Source organism: Salmo salar, chromosome ssa13 (assembly GCF_905237065.1).
Source record: "Salmo salar chromosome ssa13, Ssal_v3.1, whole genome shotgun sequence".
Lineage (NCBI taxonomy): Eukaryota > Metazoa > Chordata > Actinopteri > Salmoniformes > Salmonidae > Salmo > Salmo salar.
In genome coordinates this window covers 36462665-36479699 of record NC_059454.1, presented here as the reverse complement: position 1 = coordinate 36479699, position 17035 = coordinate 36462665, and the positions used below count along the sequence as shown (strand labels likewise).

The window sequence follows — 17035 nt, the reverse complement described above, 5'->3', positions numbered from 1 at the left end:
AAAGTAGATGTAACAACCGCAGATTGCCCCTTTACACGTCAGACAGCTTTTCCAAGTTATACGTGGTAGGCAAACCTAATGCTAAATTAGAAGAGAGATATAGGCCTTTAATTTAAAGGCAGTCATGGCATGTCAACGATGTTGAAATTATGTTTAGGGCAAAACACTTTGTGGTTGTATACTACAGTTTTTATAATTTCGTAATTTAACTTAATTCTCACTGAACTGTGTTAGGCCTATTTGAGATCATAAATCAAGCAATTATCACAATAGAGAATTTTGCTGGAAACTATTGGGGTGATCGCCCCAAAGAAAGTAATACAAGTCACAATCAACATAAACGTTTAATAGCCTAGTAGAAGGCTTAGTCAGAGATCTGCTGACGTTTACAGTCGAGTGAATTGTATCTTACAATACCGCTAGATGGCAGCGTAGACTAAATATAATTTTCCAAAATCATTGACCCACAAGTCACAAATTATTGTTCCTTTTCCCAGTCTTCTCAATGGAAAGTGTTGACTCTGTGGGTTACAATATGGTAGATAATGGATTTACACTCTGCCCTAAAATGTGTGATTTGATATTTCAAGTATCTCTACAAATTGTTTCAAATCTACAGTGGCAAAACCTTAATCTGTGACTGTCTTTAGAATAGAATAGAATTTATTAGTAGGATATTATAGTTAGGCTATTACTACAGACAAGTGTATTTTAAAATACACATATTTAAATATTCCATGCATTTACACCCGGGTCTGTTTGGTCCTAGCGGTATTTAAGATAATGTATATGGAAACAAGTATTTGAAAATAGTTTCTAATAGTAGGCTATTTATAGGAAATTATTTGAAAATACAAATAGAACTAGTCGATTTGGTCACATTATTTAAGAAATACTAAAATACACAGCACATAAGTATTTCATACAAACACGCAAATACACATGTATTTGTTAAATAGACTCAAATACACATGGATTTGAACCTAGCTTTGTAGGCTCCCACTGGGCACAGGACATACCCCCCCCCCCCCCAAGTTTACGTTCTTGTGAATCTAATTTACAGTAGCTATTACAGTCAAAGAATACCATGCTATTGTTTGAGGAGAGTGCACAATTATGAATTTGAAAATGTATTAATAAACCAATTAGCCACATTTGGGTAGTCTTGATACAACATTTTGAACAGATGTTCATTGGATCAGTCTAAAACTTTGAACATACACTGCTGTCATCTAGTGGCCAAAATCTAAATTGCGTCTGGGTGGAATAATACATTATGGTCTTTCTCTTGCACTTCAAAGATGATGGTACAAAAAAAATGTTTTATTTGTATTATCTTTTACCAGATCTAATGTGTTATATTCTCCTACATTAATTTAACATTTTCACAAACTTCAAAGTGTTTCCTTTCAAATGGTATCAAGAATATACATATCCTTGCTTCAGGTCCTGAGCTACAGGCAGTTAGATTTGGGTCCTGAGTACAGGCAGTTAGATTTGGGTCCTGAGCTATAGGCAGTTAGATTTGGGTCCTGAGCTACAGGCAGTTAGATTTGGGTCCTGAGCTACAGGCAGTTAGATTTGGGTCCTGAGCTACAGGCAGTTAGATTTGGGTCCTGAGCTACAGGCAGTTAGATTTGGGTCCTGAGCTACAGGCAATTAGATTTAGGTCCTGAGCTACAGGCAGTTAGATTTGGGTCCTGAGCTACAGGCAGTTAGATTTGGGTCCTGAGCTACAGGCAGTTAGATTTGGGTCCTGAGCTACAGGCAGTTAGATTTAGGTCCTGAGCTACAGGCAGTTAGATTTGGATATGTCATTTTAGGCGAACATTGGGAAAAAGGGGGAGGATCCTTAATTACAATTCAGAGCATGAAATCAAGACGGAAGAGGTTAGTTAGAGAAGGGGAACATATCACACCAGCTCCGCCCATTCTTACACAGTCTATATAAAACTTTCCTAGACTCTCACTGCTGCAATAGACATCAACTTTACTCATCAATCTGGTGACATTGACAACAACTTTCTGCTGAGTAATAGCTAATTCTTCAAGTTTCTTGTTTTCTTCAATAACTCAATATTGTCACAGTGACATTCAGTCGTGTGCCAATATACGTTAGTGTTTTCAGACAGCATTAGGCCTACTCGCGTAGCCAATTTCCCGGGCGTCTGCCCCTGGTTTCGATGTTCCCGCAATCCAGCGGGTGTTAAGATCCATGGAAGTGGCCGGTTTCTACGACAGGGATTGCTTTGCTTTCCAGAGTACAAACTACATTACCAGGCCCATTAGCGATAACAGCACTTGCAAGCAGCCCATTGACGGCTCGATGACGGAGCTTGGCATAGCCGAGAACGACAAAGCGATAGATTTCAGTGTCTACTTGGATCCTCCTGCTGCGCACTGTCAACAACTGGCAACACATAACGAAACTCAGCAGAGAGGGGTAGACATATTCGCAGATTTCCTTGCCGAGGAAAGCAGGATCAAGAGACGTTCATCATTACAACAAAACTACAGAAACTACATATCTCTCAACGAGCGGGAGACAAGTGTGCACGACAATAGAGAGCCATACGTCCTGGGCTATCCTGAACTGCAGGAGACCCGTGTGGACACCGTGTTCAGCCCGGAGTTTCTTGGGAACCACTTTAAAGCCGGTGAAAGAGACGAGTCTCAAGAGGACCCAAGAATGGACAACGGTTCAACTGGCTACGACATGAGGTATCTTCATTACCAGTCGACTCCAAGTGGCAGCCTTGGTAACATTTCCACTGCATCCTCGTCTTCCTCCAGTCCACCCGGCACACCTGCCCTGTCAGGTAAATGCACGTCGCCTTCGCGGGGCGAGAAAATGTCGTCTGGTGTCAAGGGGAAGAAGCGACTGGAAAAGCACAGTGAGGAATATAAGCAGAGGCGGGAGAGGAACAACCTTGCTGTTAGAAAGAGCAGGGATAAAGCCAAAATGCGCAATACGGAGACGCAACACAAAGTGCTGGAACTGGCTGCAGAGAATGATCGTTTACAAAAACGCGTGGAGCAGCTGTCAAGAGAACTTGCCACCCTGCGTAATTTGCTCTCTGCCACCGGTTAGTTAGCCACACCGGAGTGCCCACACACCTCTGGAAACCGGTACTTTATCAGGCTCTGACTTAAAAACCCATTTATCGCTGTGCCATAATTCTGAAAAAGTGATTCCAATATGTTTCGTTTGTGTACAGAATCTATATGTGGAAAAAGCCACCAACAGTTTACAAGACACGTTATGATTAAGCACAGAAGGTGCATGGAATGTGCAACCATTCATGATTCTTGACATGTCACCTTCATTCTGTCTTTTATTCATTTGGTGTATGCAGTATTTCAGCACGGGCTTTGTATTTTATATAGAATATTGATAAATATTCTGTTATTTAAAAATACCTTTCTTTATCTGGAGCAATGGTTATCAAGGGAAGTGTTGTAGCCCACTGCAGAGGCATGATGCAACTCTTTGTAACAGTATTGTCAATGAATTAAGTAATCTCTTAATATGATGAAAATGTACACATGTTTTAATGGTACTTGATATTTTATTGAATTAAACAGATTTCTACTTTGATATTATTAATTTGTATGTTTATTTGTGACATTTCAAAAAGGTAGTAGATCATCTGACTGGTGTATTCCACTCTCTCTTTCACACACATACACAGAATTAAATCTAACATTTATGTATCTTTTCACTCACATACATATTCACTCACATTCAAGGAATAAAAATATAGGTGTACATAAACTCAAACATAAGGTAGTTTTTATATATTATTTTAGACCTGTGGGCAACTGATTTGGAATATGATGACTAATTTGCATCTAATTATAGTTATTCAAAATGATAAGTCATGATATTGAGAACCTAAATGTAAATACCAGTATTACTACAGCGTGATTCAGTTAAACAATTTAGCAGTGTATTGGTGAAAGAAGACATACTAACTGAGCCTTTTTTATCCAATGGCACCATTATCTTAGGCACACACCTCTGTCAATAGTCTGTTGGGTCCACTGACCCACAGAGGGGTTCAAGGCCTCACTAACCAAGATTAATCAGCAACTAACCTCCTGCCCAAACACACCACCACAGTCCTGCAAACAGCTTTTTGAAAACGTGTATAACCTGCCAGCCTCAAATATCAAGTGGTATACTTTAATATTTAGCCTATGAGACGACCCAAAAAGAACAGTGATTTTGGATGTGGAAGTAATTCTCTTTGATTACCTCATCCACTGATTGTCCAGTTTGATCAGTAAGACTAGATAAGCAAGTTCAGTTTTAGTTTCAACTAAAAACTAGTCTCAGTGGAACTGGTCGATAATACCAAGTTGCCACCATTTCTACACATGAATGTGGAAATGACTGAAAATACTATCAAACTTGGCCATCAAGAGTTGCCGTAATAATACACTCTTAGAAAAAAAAGGTTCCAAAAGGGTTCTTCAACTGTCCCCATAGGATAACCTTTTTTGGTTTCAGGTAGAACCCTTTGGGGGTCTATATAAAACCCTCTGGGTTTAGGGTACATAGAACCTAAAAGGGTTCTACCTGGAACCAAAAAAGGGTTCTTCAAAGGGTTCTCCTATGGGGACAGCCGAATAACCCTTTCAGGTTCTAGATAACCCTCCACCCTGCCACCTCACTCATAAGAACATCTTTGACATGGGCATGGCCTACTGTATACCCATGACAATGCAGGGCGGAGGTTTGGGAAGGATTCCAGTTTCAGGAGAGAGAGCAAATTGTGTATGTGTGCTTTATGTATTTCTCAATGAGGCTTTGTTACTGCACCCAATAGCTCCAAGTACATTTTGACACTGTCATTCTTCCTTGTTTCACACAAAATAGAAAATACAATGTTTTGAACATACTGGATTTCACAACACAACTTCCCATTATGGAAACAGAGTGTATTGCTCAACAACATCTTCTTGTTCCATCAGTGAATTAAAATGTCACACCCAATGAAAAAAAATATCCTCTGCAATTTGAACTTACAAGACAAATCTAGCAATAGGTTGTAATACTTAAAGGGATAGTTCACCCAAATTATACTGTACATTCACTTAATTTGATTGATTCCTAAAAGTAGTGTACACTGCATTGTCTTGGTTTGGTTTGTTTTCTAAGCTGCAGCATAGCATTAACATCATTGAGTTTTACCCTCAGTTTAAATGGATTGCCCTTGGTTATTGCTCTCAGTCTGACACACACACACACACACACACACACACACACACACACACACACACACACACACACACACACACACACACACACACACACACACACACACACACACACACACACACACACACACAGTGGTCAAACTTGTTACTTGGGGTGACCTTGTAGTCCTGCCCCCTGCAGCTCCTGGAGCCTCCCAGATCCCTGCTAGTGCCTGGTTCAGACTGAGGAGAGGGAATTTCCCACACATATTACCATCAATGAGCAGTGGTTGTCCGTAAACTCCACATTGCATCATACCTACTGCAGACGAATAGCCCTCCTAAAAACTCCTCTGGTAGAGCAATACAAACAGAGCAGCCCCACCTCGTGTTTGAGACTTTAAACAGGACATGGTAAAATGGTAAGCTATCCCTCACATCTATGAATCACTAGTTTTGTTTATTTAGAGTGAGATCTAGCTAGATAAATTATAGCCATTCTTGTTGTACTTTCTTTCTATTTCTGGTCAATGTGAGACTTCCCTCAAAACACTCTTCCCTGAAGACACATGAAACAGTGATATTTCAACATATCTGTGTCTTTTTTGTACACCATAGCATTTCAACATGATATCAATATACAACAAATAAGTATGGGGACGATATTGAACACTGACCAGGAAATGTACCAAGTTGACTTTTCTTGAATCATATTCATTTCCAAATTGTGTGTACGCTATACACTTTTTGGGAAACAAAATTACATTGCTCTGTCAACACAGTTGCATTATACAAAAGTAATAACACATTTATAAACTATATATTGGGTGTTACTCTTCTTTATAAATATTATTTATAAACATTGGCTATAAGACCTCCACAAGATCATCAGCAGACTCCATCACCTTCATCTACCATCCTCTGACCAGCTCCCTTCACTCAAGCCATGAACTGACCCTCTCCATCTTCAGAGGATGCAGCATTCAAAGACTTGATCTCTATTGGTTGACCTGTCATAATATATTGCTTGATTGTTTTTTGCTCTTGAAGTGCTTTGAGATTCTATGAAAAGCGCTATAGAAATGTAATCTATTATTATTATTATTATTATTATTCCAGTAAGTACAATAATATGAGTGAGTGTGTGTGTGTTTTTGTTTACATGTGGGTGTATGTACAGTATGTCAATGCTTAAACTACTAATTCAGGGGTGAAAGGTTGAAACATCTCTACTACACTTTACAGTTCAAGGTCATGCAGGATATTCACTTAGATTGTCAGGCAGATACTCACTGTATCTGATTACATTTTTTGTTAACGAACAGTTCACTACTACAGACCAATAAAGGGATAGTTCACCTAAATTACAGACCAATACATGCCAATAAAGGGATAGTTCACCTAAATTACAAAATGACATATTGGTTCCCTTACCCTGTAAGCAGGTTACGGACAAGGTATGACAGCAGTTCATGCTTTGGTTTAGTTTCCCTGCCACTATTTCCACATGCTAATGTTTTAGCATTTGTGACACAAATCACATTAAAGTCATGGGACCAATATTAACATTTCTTACTCACATCATGTTTAAAACCTCCATAAGTGAATTTGTTGAGCTTCACAATCAATTTGAGATACTTTTAGATGATTTGGACATGATGTGTGAAAAATGCTAATATCGGTCCCATGACTTGAATGAGATTTAGTGCCACAAATGCTAAAATGTTAGCATGTGGAAACAGTGCCAGGGAAACTAAACCAAAGCATGGATTGCTGTCATACTTGTCCATAGACTGCTAACAGGGTAAGGAAACCAATGTGTAATTTTGTAATTTGGGTGAATTATCCCTTTAACCTAGATAAAAAATGGCAGTAATGTGAGAGATGTGCGCCCCGGATATCCGGAGCATGGGCCTTGCTACGGGAATTCAGAAATGCTGAGATACCGTAAGAGGCAGGAGGATGATCTGTCTTGGAGTGAACCCAGATTTCAACAGCTTCTTTACTTCTCCTATTTTACTGTGAACGACTGCAAAGAGGCAGCACTGACGTGCAGTAGCAGGGACCTGTGGTCACTGCAGAGCAAGTATTATGGGTCTTGTGAAACAGAATGCCATCCTGCTCTTGCATAAGGGAAAACACTGGCAGGTGACAAAACAACCATATATACTGCTCAAAAAAATAAAGGGAACACTTAAACAACACATCCTAGATCTGAATGAAAGAAATAATCTTATGAAATACTTTTTTCTTTACATAGTTGAATGTGCTGACAACAAAATCACACAAAAATAATCAATGGAAATCCAATTTATCAACCCATGGAGGTCTGGATTTGGAGTCACACTCAAAATTAAAGTGGAAAACCACACTACAGGCTGATCCAACTTTGATGTAATGTCCTTAAAACAAGTAAAAAATGAGGCTCAGTAGTGTGTGTGGCCTCCACGTGCCTGTATGACCTCCCTACAACGCCTGGGCATGCTCCTGATGAGGTGGCGGATGGTCTCCTGAGGGATCTCCTTCCAGACCTGGACTAAAGCATCCGCCAACTCCTGGACAGTCTGTTGGTGGATGGAGCGAGACATGATGTCCCAGATGTGCTCAATTGGATTCAGGTCTGGGGAACGGGCGGGCCAGTCCATAGCATCAATGCCTTCCTCTTGCAGGAACTGCTGACACACTCCAGCCACATGAGGTCTAGCATTGTCTTGCATTAGGAGGAACCCAGGGCCAACCGCACCAGCATATGGTCTCACAAGGGGTCTGAGGATCTCATCTCGGTACCTAATGGCAGTCAGGCTACCTCTGGCGAGCACATGGAGGGCTGTGCGGCCCCCCAAAGAAATGCCACCCCACACCATGACTGACCCACCGCCAAAGCGGTCATGCTGGAGGATGTTGCAGGCAGCAGAACGTTCTCCACGGCGTCTCCAGACTCTGTCACGTCTGTCACGTGCTCAGTGTGAACCTGCTTTCATCTGTGAAGAGCATAGGGCGCCAGTGGCGAATTTGCCAATCTTGGTGTTCTCTGGCAAATGCCAAACGTCCTGCACGGTGTTGGGCTGTAAGCACAATCCCCACCTGTGGACGTCGGGCCCTCATACCACCCTCATGGAGTCTGTTTCTGACCGTTTGAGCAGACACATGCACATTTGTGGCCTGCTGGAGGTCATTTTGTAGGGCTCTGGCAGTGCTTCTCCTGCTCCTCCTTGCACAAAGGCGGAGGTAGCGGTCCTGCTGCTGGGTTGTTGCCCTCCTACGGCCTCCTCCACGTCTCCTGATGTACTGGCCTGTCTCTTGGTAGCGCCTCCATGCTCTGGACACTACGCTGACAGACACAGCAAACCTTCTTGCCACAGCTCGCATTGATGTGCCATCCTGGATGAGCTGCACTACCTGAGCCACTTGTGTGGGTTGTAGACTCCGTCTCATTCTACCACTAGAGTGAAAGCACCGCCAGCATTCAAAAGTGACCAAAACATCAGCCAGGAAGCATAGGAACTGAGAAGTGGTCTGTGGTCCCCACCTGTAGAACTACTCCTTTATTGGGGGTGTCTTGCTAATTGCCTATAATTTCCATCTGTTGTCTATTCCATTTGCACAACAGCATGTGAAATTTATTGTCAATCAGTGTTGCTTCCTAAGTGGACAGTTTGATTTCACAGAAGTGTGATTGACTTGGAGTTACATTGTGTTGTTTAAGTGTTCCCTTTATTTTTTGGAGCAGTGTATATTTGTGTCATTTTAGTTTCCATTTGGTTACAGTGTCATACTGTAATTTGTATGTAAAGGTCAGAGATGCTTGGCAAGCCAGGCCTCTATACCACCCAGAATACAATTACACAGTACAATTAAATTAAGTTGATCACTTTCTCAAACAGTGATGTTATATCATACAGTATTACAATTCATAGATGCGTATGCAAACAAATAGAAACAACTTAAAAATGAGATTGGTGTTGCAAGTGAACCTGACATTGGCCATATGCAGGCAGGCAGGGGCAGAAAAATCTACCACCACCCGAAGGGATGGAAATCAACCGTTCGTGTGGTGTCAGACTACTCACAATGGCTCTGACAATGAGCCCACATGCAGCGAGATATGGCATCTTTTCCTTTCTGATCAGATAGAGAACACGTTAAAAAGACTGGGCCTCTTATCAGTTCTTGTATTGTGATAGGTGATGAAAGTGTGCCTTAAATATACACAAAAGTATATTTTATCTGTGAATTGAGTTTCTAGTCACATTTTATCAGACACAGAAAAGCTTAGGGTGTTGAACATCTGTCTGTAACTCATTAGTGAAAATATTGACCATGTTTTTTGTTGTGTTAAATCCTTAATTATGTTGAACTAGAAAGTTGAAGCATCTATCAAGTCATTGCTCTGTTCCTCAATGTACTCCCTGAAAACTTCCTAGATTACAAGAACTAAAGCGAAGGTCCGGTTTCCTTTTGACATGACCTTCAAGTTCTTTAAACCTCTTACGGATCGGACCCTTTTTAAAAAAAATGTTCACCTAAAATGACATACCTATACATATATACAGTCGCGGCCAAAAGTTTTGAGAATGACACAAATATGAATTTTCACCAAGTCTGCTGCCTCAGTTTGTATGATGGCAATTTGCATATACTCCAGAATGTTATGAAGAGTGATCAGATGAATTGCAATTAATTGCAAAGTCCATATTTGCCATGCAAATGAACTGAATCCCCCAAAACATTCCACTGCATTTCAGCCCTGCCACAAAAGGACCAGCTGACATCATGTCAGTGATTCTCTCGTTAACACAGGTGTGAGTGTTGACGAGCACAAGGCTGGAGATCACTCTGTCATGCTGATTGAGTTCGAATAACAGACTGGAAGCTTCAAAAGGAGGGTGGTGCTTGGAATCATTGTTCTTCCTCTGTCAACCATGGTTACCTGCAAGGAAACACGTGCCATTATCATTGCTTAGCACAAAAAGAGCTTAATAGGAAAGGATATTGCTGCCAGTAAGATTGCACCTAAATCAACCATTTATCGGATCATCAAGAACTTCAAGGAGAGCGGTTCAATTGTTGTGAAGAAGGCTTCAGGGCGCCCAAGAAAGTCCAGCTGTCATGATTGTCGTAAGGATTGGACCAAAACACAGTGGGAACGTGTAAACTCATCTTCTTATTTTATTAAAGAAGGAAAACAAAAGAAACACGTATACAAAAAACAACAAACGACACTAAACAGTCCCGTCAGGTGCACAAACACAAAACAGGAAATAACTACCCACAAATCCCATAGAAAAAACACCCCTCTTAAATAGGACCTTCAATTAGAAGCAACGAGGAGCAGCTGCTTCCAATTGAAGGTCAGCCCAATAAACAGCACATAGAAATAGACATACTAGAACTAACATAGAAATAGACTAACAAAGAACATAGCCCAACAAACCCCGAAACACTCTAAACAAACACCCCCTGCCACACTCTGACCAAACTATAATAATAAACAACCTCTTTTACTGGTCAGGACGTGACACCAGCAAGCGCCAGGACCATCTCCTAAAGTTGATTCAGCTGCGGGATCGGGGCACCACCAGTACAGAGCTTGCTCAGGAATGGCAGCAGGCAGGTGTGAGTGCATCTGCATGCACAGTAAGGCGTAGACTTCTGGAGGATGGCCTGGTGTCAAGAAGGGCAGCAAAGAAGCCACTTCTCTTCAGAAAAAACATCAGGGACAGACTGATATTCTGCTAAAGGTACAGGGATTGGACTGCTGAGGACTGGGGTAAAGTCATTTTTTCTGATGAATCCCCTTTCCGATTGTTTGGGGCATCCAGAAAAAAGCTTGTCCGGAGAAGACAAGGTGAGCGCTACCATCAGTCCTGTGTCATGCCAACAGTAAAGCATCCTGAGACCATTCATGTGTGGGGTTGCTTCTCAGTCAAGGGAGTGGGCTGACTCACAATTTTGCCTAAGAACACAGCCATGAATAAAGAATGGTACCAACACATCCTCCGAGAGCAACTTCTCCCAACCATGCAGGAACAGTTTGATGATGAACAATGGCTTTTCCAGCATGATGGAGCACCTTGCCATAAGGCAAAAGTGATAACTAAGTTGCTCGGGGAACAAAACATCGATATTTTGGGTCCATGGCCAGGAAACTCCCCAGACCTTAATCCCATTGAGAACTTGTGGTCAATCCTCAAGAGGCAGGTGGACAAACAAAAACCCACAAATTCTGACAAACTCCAAGCATTGATTATGCAAGAATGTGCTGCCATCAGTCAGGATGTGGCCCAGAAGTTAATTGACAGCATGCCAGGGCGGATTGCAGAGGTCTTGAAATAGAAGGGTCAACACTGCAAATATTGACTCTTTGTATCAACTTCATGTAATTGTCAATAAAAGCCTTTGACACTTATGAAATGCTTGTAATTATACTTCAGTATTCCATAGTAACATCTGATATTTGTGTCATTCTCAAAACTTTTGGCCATGACTGTAGACTGTGAAAGAATGGGCGGAGCTGGTGTGATATGTTCCCCTCCTCTAACTAACCTCTTCCGTCTTGATTTCATGCTCTGAATTGTAATTAAGAGTCCCCCCATTTTTCACATTTTCACCTAAAATGACATATCCAAATCTGCATGTAGCTCAGGACCCAAATCTAACTGCCTGTAGCTCAGGACCCAAATCTAACTGCCTGTAGCTCAGGACCTGAAGCAAGGATATGTGTATTCTTGATACCATTTGAAAGGAAACACTTTGAAGTTTGTGAAAATGTGAAATTAATGTAGGAGAATATAACACATTAGATCTGATAATGGATAATACAAAGACAAAACATGCATTTATTTGTATTTTATTTGTACCATCATCTTTGAAATGCAAGAGAAAGGCCATAATGTATTATTCCAACCCAGGCACAATTTAGATTTTGGCCACTAGATGGCAGCAGTGTATGTGCAAAGTTCATAACAGTGCACTCTCCTCAAACAATAGCATGGTATTCTTTCTCTGTAATAGCTACTGTAAATTGGACAGTGCAGTTAGTGTCACGACGTCCGCCGAAGTCGGGCGGCATTTGGCGGTCGACGTCACCGGCTTTCTAGCCATCGCCGATCCACTTTTCAGTTTCCATTTGTTTTGTCTTTGTTTTCTACACACCTGGCTTCTATTCCCCAATTACATGTTCATTATTTAACCCTCTGTTTCCTCCATATTTTTGTGCGTGTTTGTTTTATTGTGAAGGCTGTATCTGACAGCTGGTATATTGTTGCCGGGTTTTGTTATTATGCCCGTTTATTTTGTGGTACCGGTATTTTTCCCGCACCATAGTATTGTGTTTATACTGGACTTGTCTTGTATTAAACACCTCGTCCACGCATCTCAGCTCTCCTGCGCCTGACTCCTTTCACCAATTACCCACAGCCTTTACAGTTAGATTAACAAGAATTTAAGCTTTCTGCCAATATCAGATATGTCTATGTCCTGGGACATTTTTTTTGTTACTTACAACCTCATGCTAATCATATTAGCCTATGTTAGCTCAACCGTCCCGAGGCGACCCACCAATCCTGTAGAGGTTAAATATAACAGAATAAAAATGTATTCTCCTCATAACAGAATATAAATATCTAAGAATTACAAGTCTTTTTGTCTTGTAATTTTTTACAAGACAATTTTACTTTGCAGTCAAGAAAAAAAACTCTAGTATTGAAGAAAGGGAGGTATGTTTTTTGCAATTGGCAGTGATCAACAGGTTTCTAACTATTTTGCATCATTGTTGCCTACTGCACCAGATTAGTTGTGGATAGTTGCGCAATAAGATCCTATTCATGTCGTCTAGCTACACAATGTCTCACGCTCATCCACGTACAGGTGAGCCGGCCCACACAGGCTACTCAACAGGAAATGGGGTGTGTTGGCACACATTGTTTGAATAGATGAACACACCACCCACATCAAGCAAAATGTGACAAACCTCACATTCATTTGAACCTTTCCCCTTATTTCCATAATTGGGTGTAGCTGATGATGATAAATGTAAAAAATGATAACAAATAACAGTACATTTGTATCAGTATATATAGTATGTAATGCATTGGGTATCTGGATATCTACAGAAAATGATATATTTCACAATTTCCGCTGCCACTACCAAAGTATGTACAACTTTGCATATAATGATAACAGTCACCAATATGAAAAGCAATACAGCAGTGTCAACTGTTGTGGTGGAGGAGGCCCAGGGAGGTCAGCTCAAATAAGTTTGTTTTCATTATCACCCTCTTGTTAACGTCATCAGTCGTTGCCGTGTTCGATGAGCGCTGGGCCAGAGGAAGGAAGTGGGAGATGCAGAGCATGTTGGAGGGGTAAAACACCAGCTATACAACTCAGAAATACGTCTGTTTAGACAAAGAGCAAGCTGCTGTGACCTACATGCCTTAACCGAACCTCTTAACACCAAGCAAAACCGCATGTGACATCTCAGCCGTAGCAGGCCTGACAGTGACAGGGTGTCGACGCCATCAGCAACCAGGGACAGGAACAGGAACCAGTACTAATGCTCATGGGTTAGTGTCATAGCAACCGTCACCAAAGAGATCAACTTCAGAAACTATGTTGTGGTGGTCGGGATAGCAATAAGCCAATAACACAGTGTTTTTCCATTAAAGTGAAGAATGCACACTCAGTTTTTGGAGGCTGGTTTTGGGTGAGTCAAAATTCTCTGAAAACTTACAGAGGATTTGTCACAGTTCGACGTTCAGTAATGAAAAAAATCCAAGGAAATAATGTTCTCGGAAAAATTAATAATGAAAGTGAATTGATCTTTCATTCAGTGAAAAACTTCTGGTGGAGGTATTATGAGACATCACACGCTGCATGACTTGCATGCATGACCACCAAGTACTGTGTAAGTACATAACAAGACAAATGTGTCTGCATTCGTCTATTAGGTTCTGAGGACTCCAGCTCCCACAAGTCATTAAGCATTTCTCAGATGGTTTCGTTTTCTGGAATTTCCAGAACCCCACATGGCCCCATGAAGTAATTCAGTGTATAAGAGAAAGACTTAGCTTTTATACCCTAAGGGCCTCTCAGGGCTGGCTGGCCATCGGGAAGTTCCAGGTTAATGACTAAACTCAGGACGTACATTGGAAGAGCCTGTAGGGCAGGAGTGACTCCCTTTCTGATTAGTACTGTACTAAAGTCACAGGTTCAGCAGAGGAGGCTAAGCAAAGAACCAATAGCTAGGTCTATGAATGTCAATTCAATGTCAAATATAATCTCTTGCCCATTTTGTCACTGAATGTTTTTATTATGAGGATTATGCCTACATTGATCAATTAAGTGACCTAGTAAAAGGCAAATAAATCCGAATCAACATTCATGAACATTGTTCACAGCAGACCATGAATATATACAATCTGCAATACAAAATAAATACAAAAGTTTATTCTTTAATAATCTTCTTCTTAATTCATTTATTATCAGGTAGTCAATCATAGGATCAAAACAATACACTATCATATAAACTGTGCTTATTGTATCATCATCATCATCATCATCATCATATTTCAGCATGATCATCATCATTATTAGCAGCATCATCAGGAGCACCATAAACATTTAAACAATCCTGCTAATGTAAACTTTTTGCATAATACCGTTTGTACTGAATAGAGCAGCTATGCCTTTAAGACCACTTCGTATCTCTGGAAATGCCTTGGCAGTACTTGTCCCAATGCCGACTGGTGCTGCCTGTTCCATCCTGTCTCTTGACGTCAGCAGAGCCTTGAGGTTTGGGAGTGCTATTACTCACTCTTTAGTTGCATTCCTCTGATGCATGTAACACACACACACACTTACCCCCTAGTTTTTCCTAGCACTGTTGGTTAATCTATTAGTCCTGGGCAACAACAGTGTTGTTACCCACATTCAGGGCCAGTTCCAGGCATAAGCAACATAAGCAGTCGCTTAGTGCCCTGGTGACTTTTTTTTAGGAACTCAGTCGGGGTCTCAACTTATTATTTAGAATAAGAATAGTAGAATAAAAAAGATGCAATTTTGAAATTTGGTTGTGCATCAGCATTTTGTCTCTTGTTATGTCAGTCACTGACAGTTACTTAATTAGCCATGTCAACTAACAATTTGTAGAATGGTAGTTAGTCTAGCCAGCTATCTAAACTTGTATTAATAATGTCCAAATACCGACCGGGCACCCAGGGCACGTGCCCAGGGGGCCCTGACCTCCAGGGGACCCCCATTGATTTTGTTAGTCATTCTCACTCAGATATCATATTAACATGGCATAAGTCATTACAAAATGTATAGAGTTGCCGGAAATCAGCTCTAAAATTACAAACATGTCTCTCCACCCCATATCAAAATTGGTGGAATAGCAGAAAACTTCTTTCTTTCTGCCCCATGGCAAAATTAGTAAAGTGCATGAAAATAAAACTTGGGGGTGCCAAATGAAACCAACCTCGGGCCAAATTCAGCGCGTTCGGGGCTGCCAGTTGGGGAACCCTGCCTTAAAGTATATCATTTATTTTTTAATCGTGATTTGATGAAACGTTGAATTTGGCATTGCTGCTATTAGCCAATAGAAACTCAAGGAATAACAACAGAAAGTATAAAAAAAAAGGAAGTTTGATCTGAAATGTCTGTCCTATATCTGAGAGATATAAAAAGATCAGGAAACTATTTGTATTTATTTTCACATGTATTTATGCATACAGTAAGATTATTATTGATGAGTACAGTTATGGAAAACAGGAAACGTGTGGGCTACACTGTACACAATGTACCCAGGTATGTGAGTCATACGTTTGTATGATGACACAAGGAAACTTGACTTGTCTGTTTATGTTGAAACTTGGGCTGTTTGCGTGTACTAAAGAGCCCCCTTGTGGCAACTTCAAAACCCTGGTCTTGCATCGCCTACAAAGTTTGTCACAGTAAATAACACAGAGATTTAATAAGACATTATTAAATGTCGATATTTTTGCCAGGTCAGCGTTATCTGTCAATGGTCAGATTTTAAATCAGAATTAGTCCACCAGTGTCATACTGCCAAAGAGTTTTATGATTAAACCAAGATAGACCACTCACTGTCTGTCGTTTCAAACGAGACTAAATCAATCACAGTGGGCAGAACAAGCAACGAGGTGGGCAGAGCCAAGAACGAGCTAGCGAGATCCTATTGTCGCGTTCTAGCAACATTTTCTTATTTCCGTTAGGGAACTCCTACTCTCTGAGGTGCGCGTGTGCAATAACTCGACTCGTTTTGTAGACTTAAAAGTTAAAGTCTACAAAACTTAGTCCACTCTGTTCGTAACAGATTCTAGTTTTGGGAACAGAAAACTGTATTGAGATCAAATGTTTCATCGATGAGATAATTAGCAGAATGGCGGCCAAAATCCATCTCGTTCCATCATCATCTCCCACTGCCGGCCACTATTTGGTAGTGAGTGGAAACGTCAAGCCGATGCTTCACATTTATACATCCGCTGAAATATCGGTCTCATTGTTCTATCTGTGATACCGCTGTATGCTGGACACTTCTTTATAGCCTACTGATTTAGCTGCTTAATGTCTGAGGAACAGAAAGGCTTATCTCACCTATCAAGATTATTGGTACATTATGGTCTTCTAGGGAGAAGCAGTAACTCAAAGAGATGTCTGATCAATCTGCCCCCTTTGTATGGCTGGCAAGGCTGAGCCTAGCTTCAATAACCATTCTTAGGTGAGACATTCTCTTCTAATGCCCTTTTCATATTGGTGATGTCAATATGATCATAATTCAATATCATACAGAAAAACGAGATTACAAGGAAAG

General features: G+C 40.9%; 1 protein-coding gene across 1 annotated transcript; it reads left to right on the top strand.

Moving 5' to 3' along the window:
• Nucleotides 1-1988: 1988 nt before the first annotated feature.
• On the top strand, nt 1989-3598 carry cebpb (CCAAT enhancer binding protein beta). Its single transcript, NM_001139913.1, is given in 1 exon segment — nt 1989-3598. A coding segment is annotated over 1 exon segment (876 nt). The 5' UTR covers nt 1989-2215; the 3' UTR covers nt 3092-3598.
• The last annotated feature ends 13437 nt before the right edge of the window (nt 3599-17035 follow it).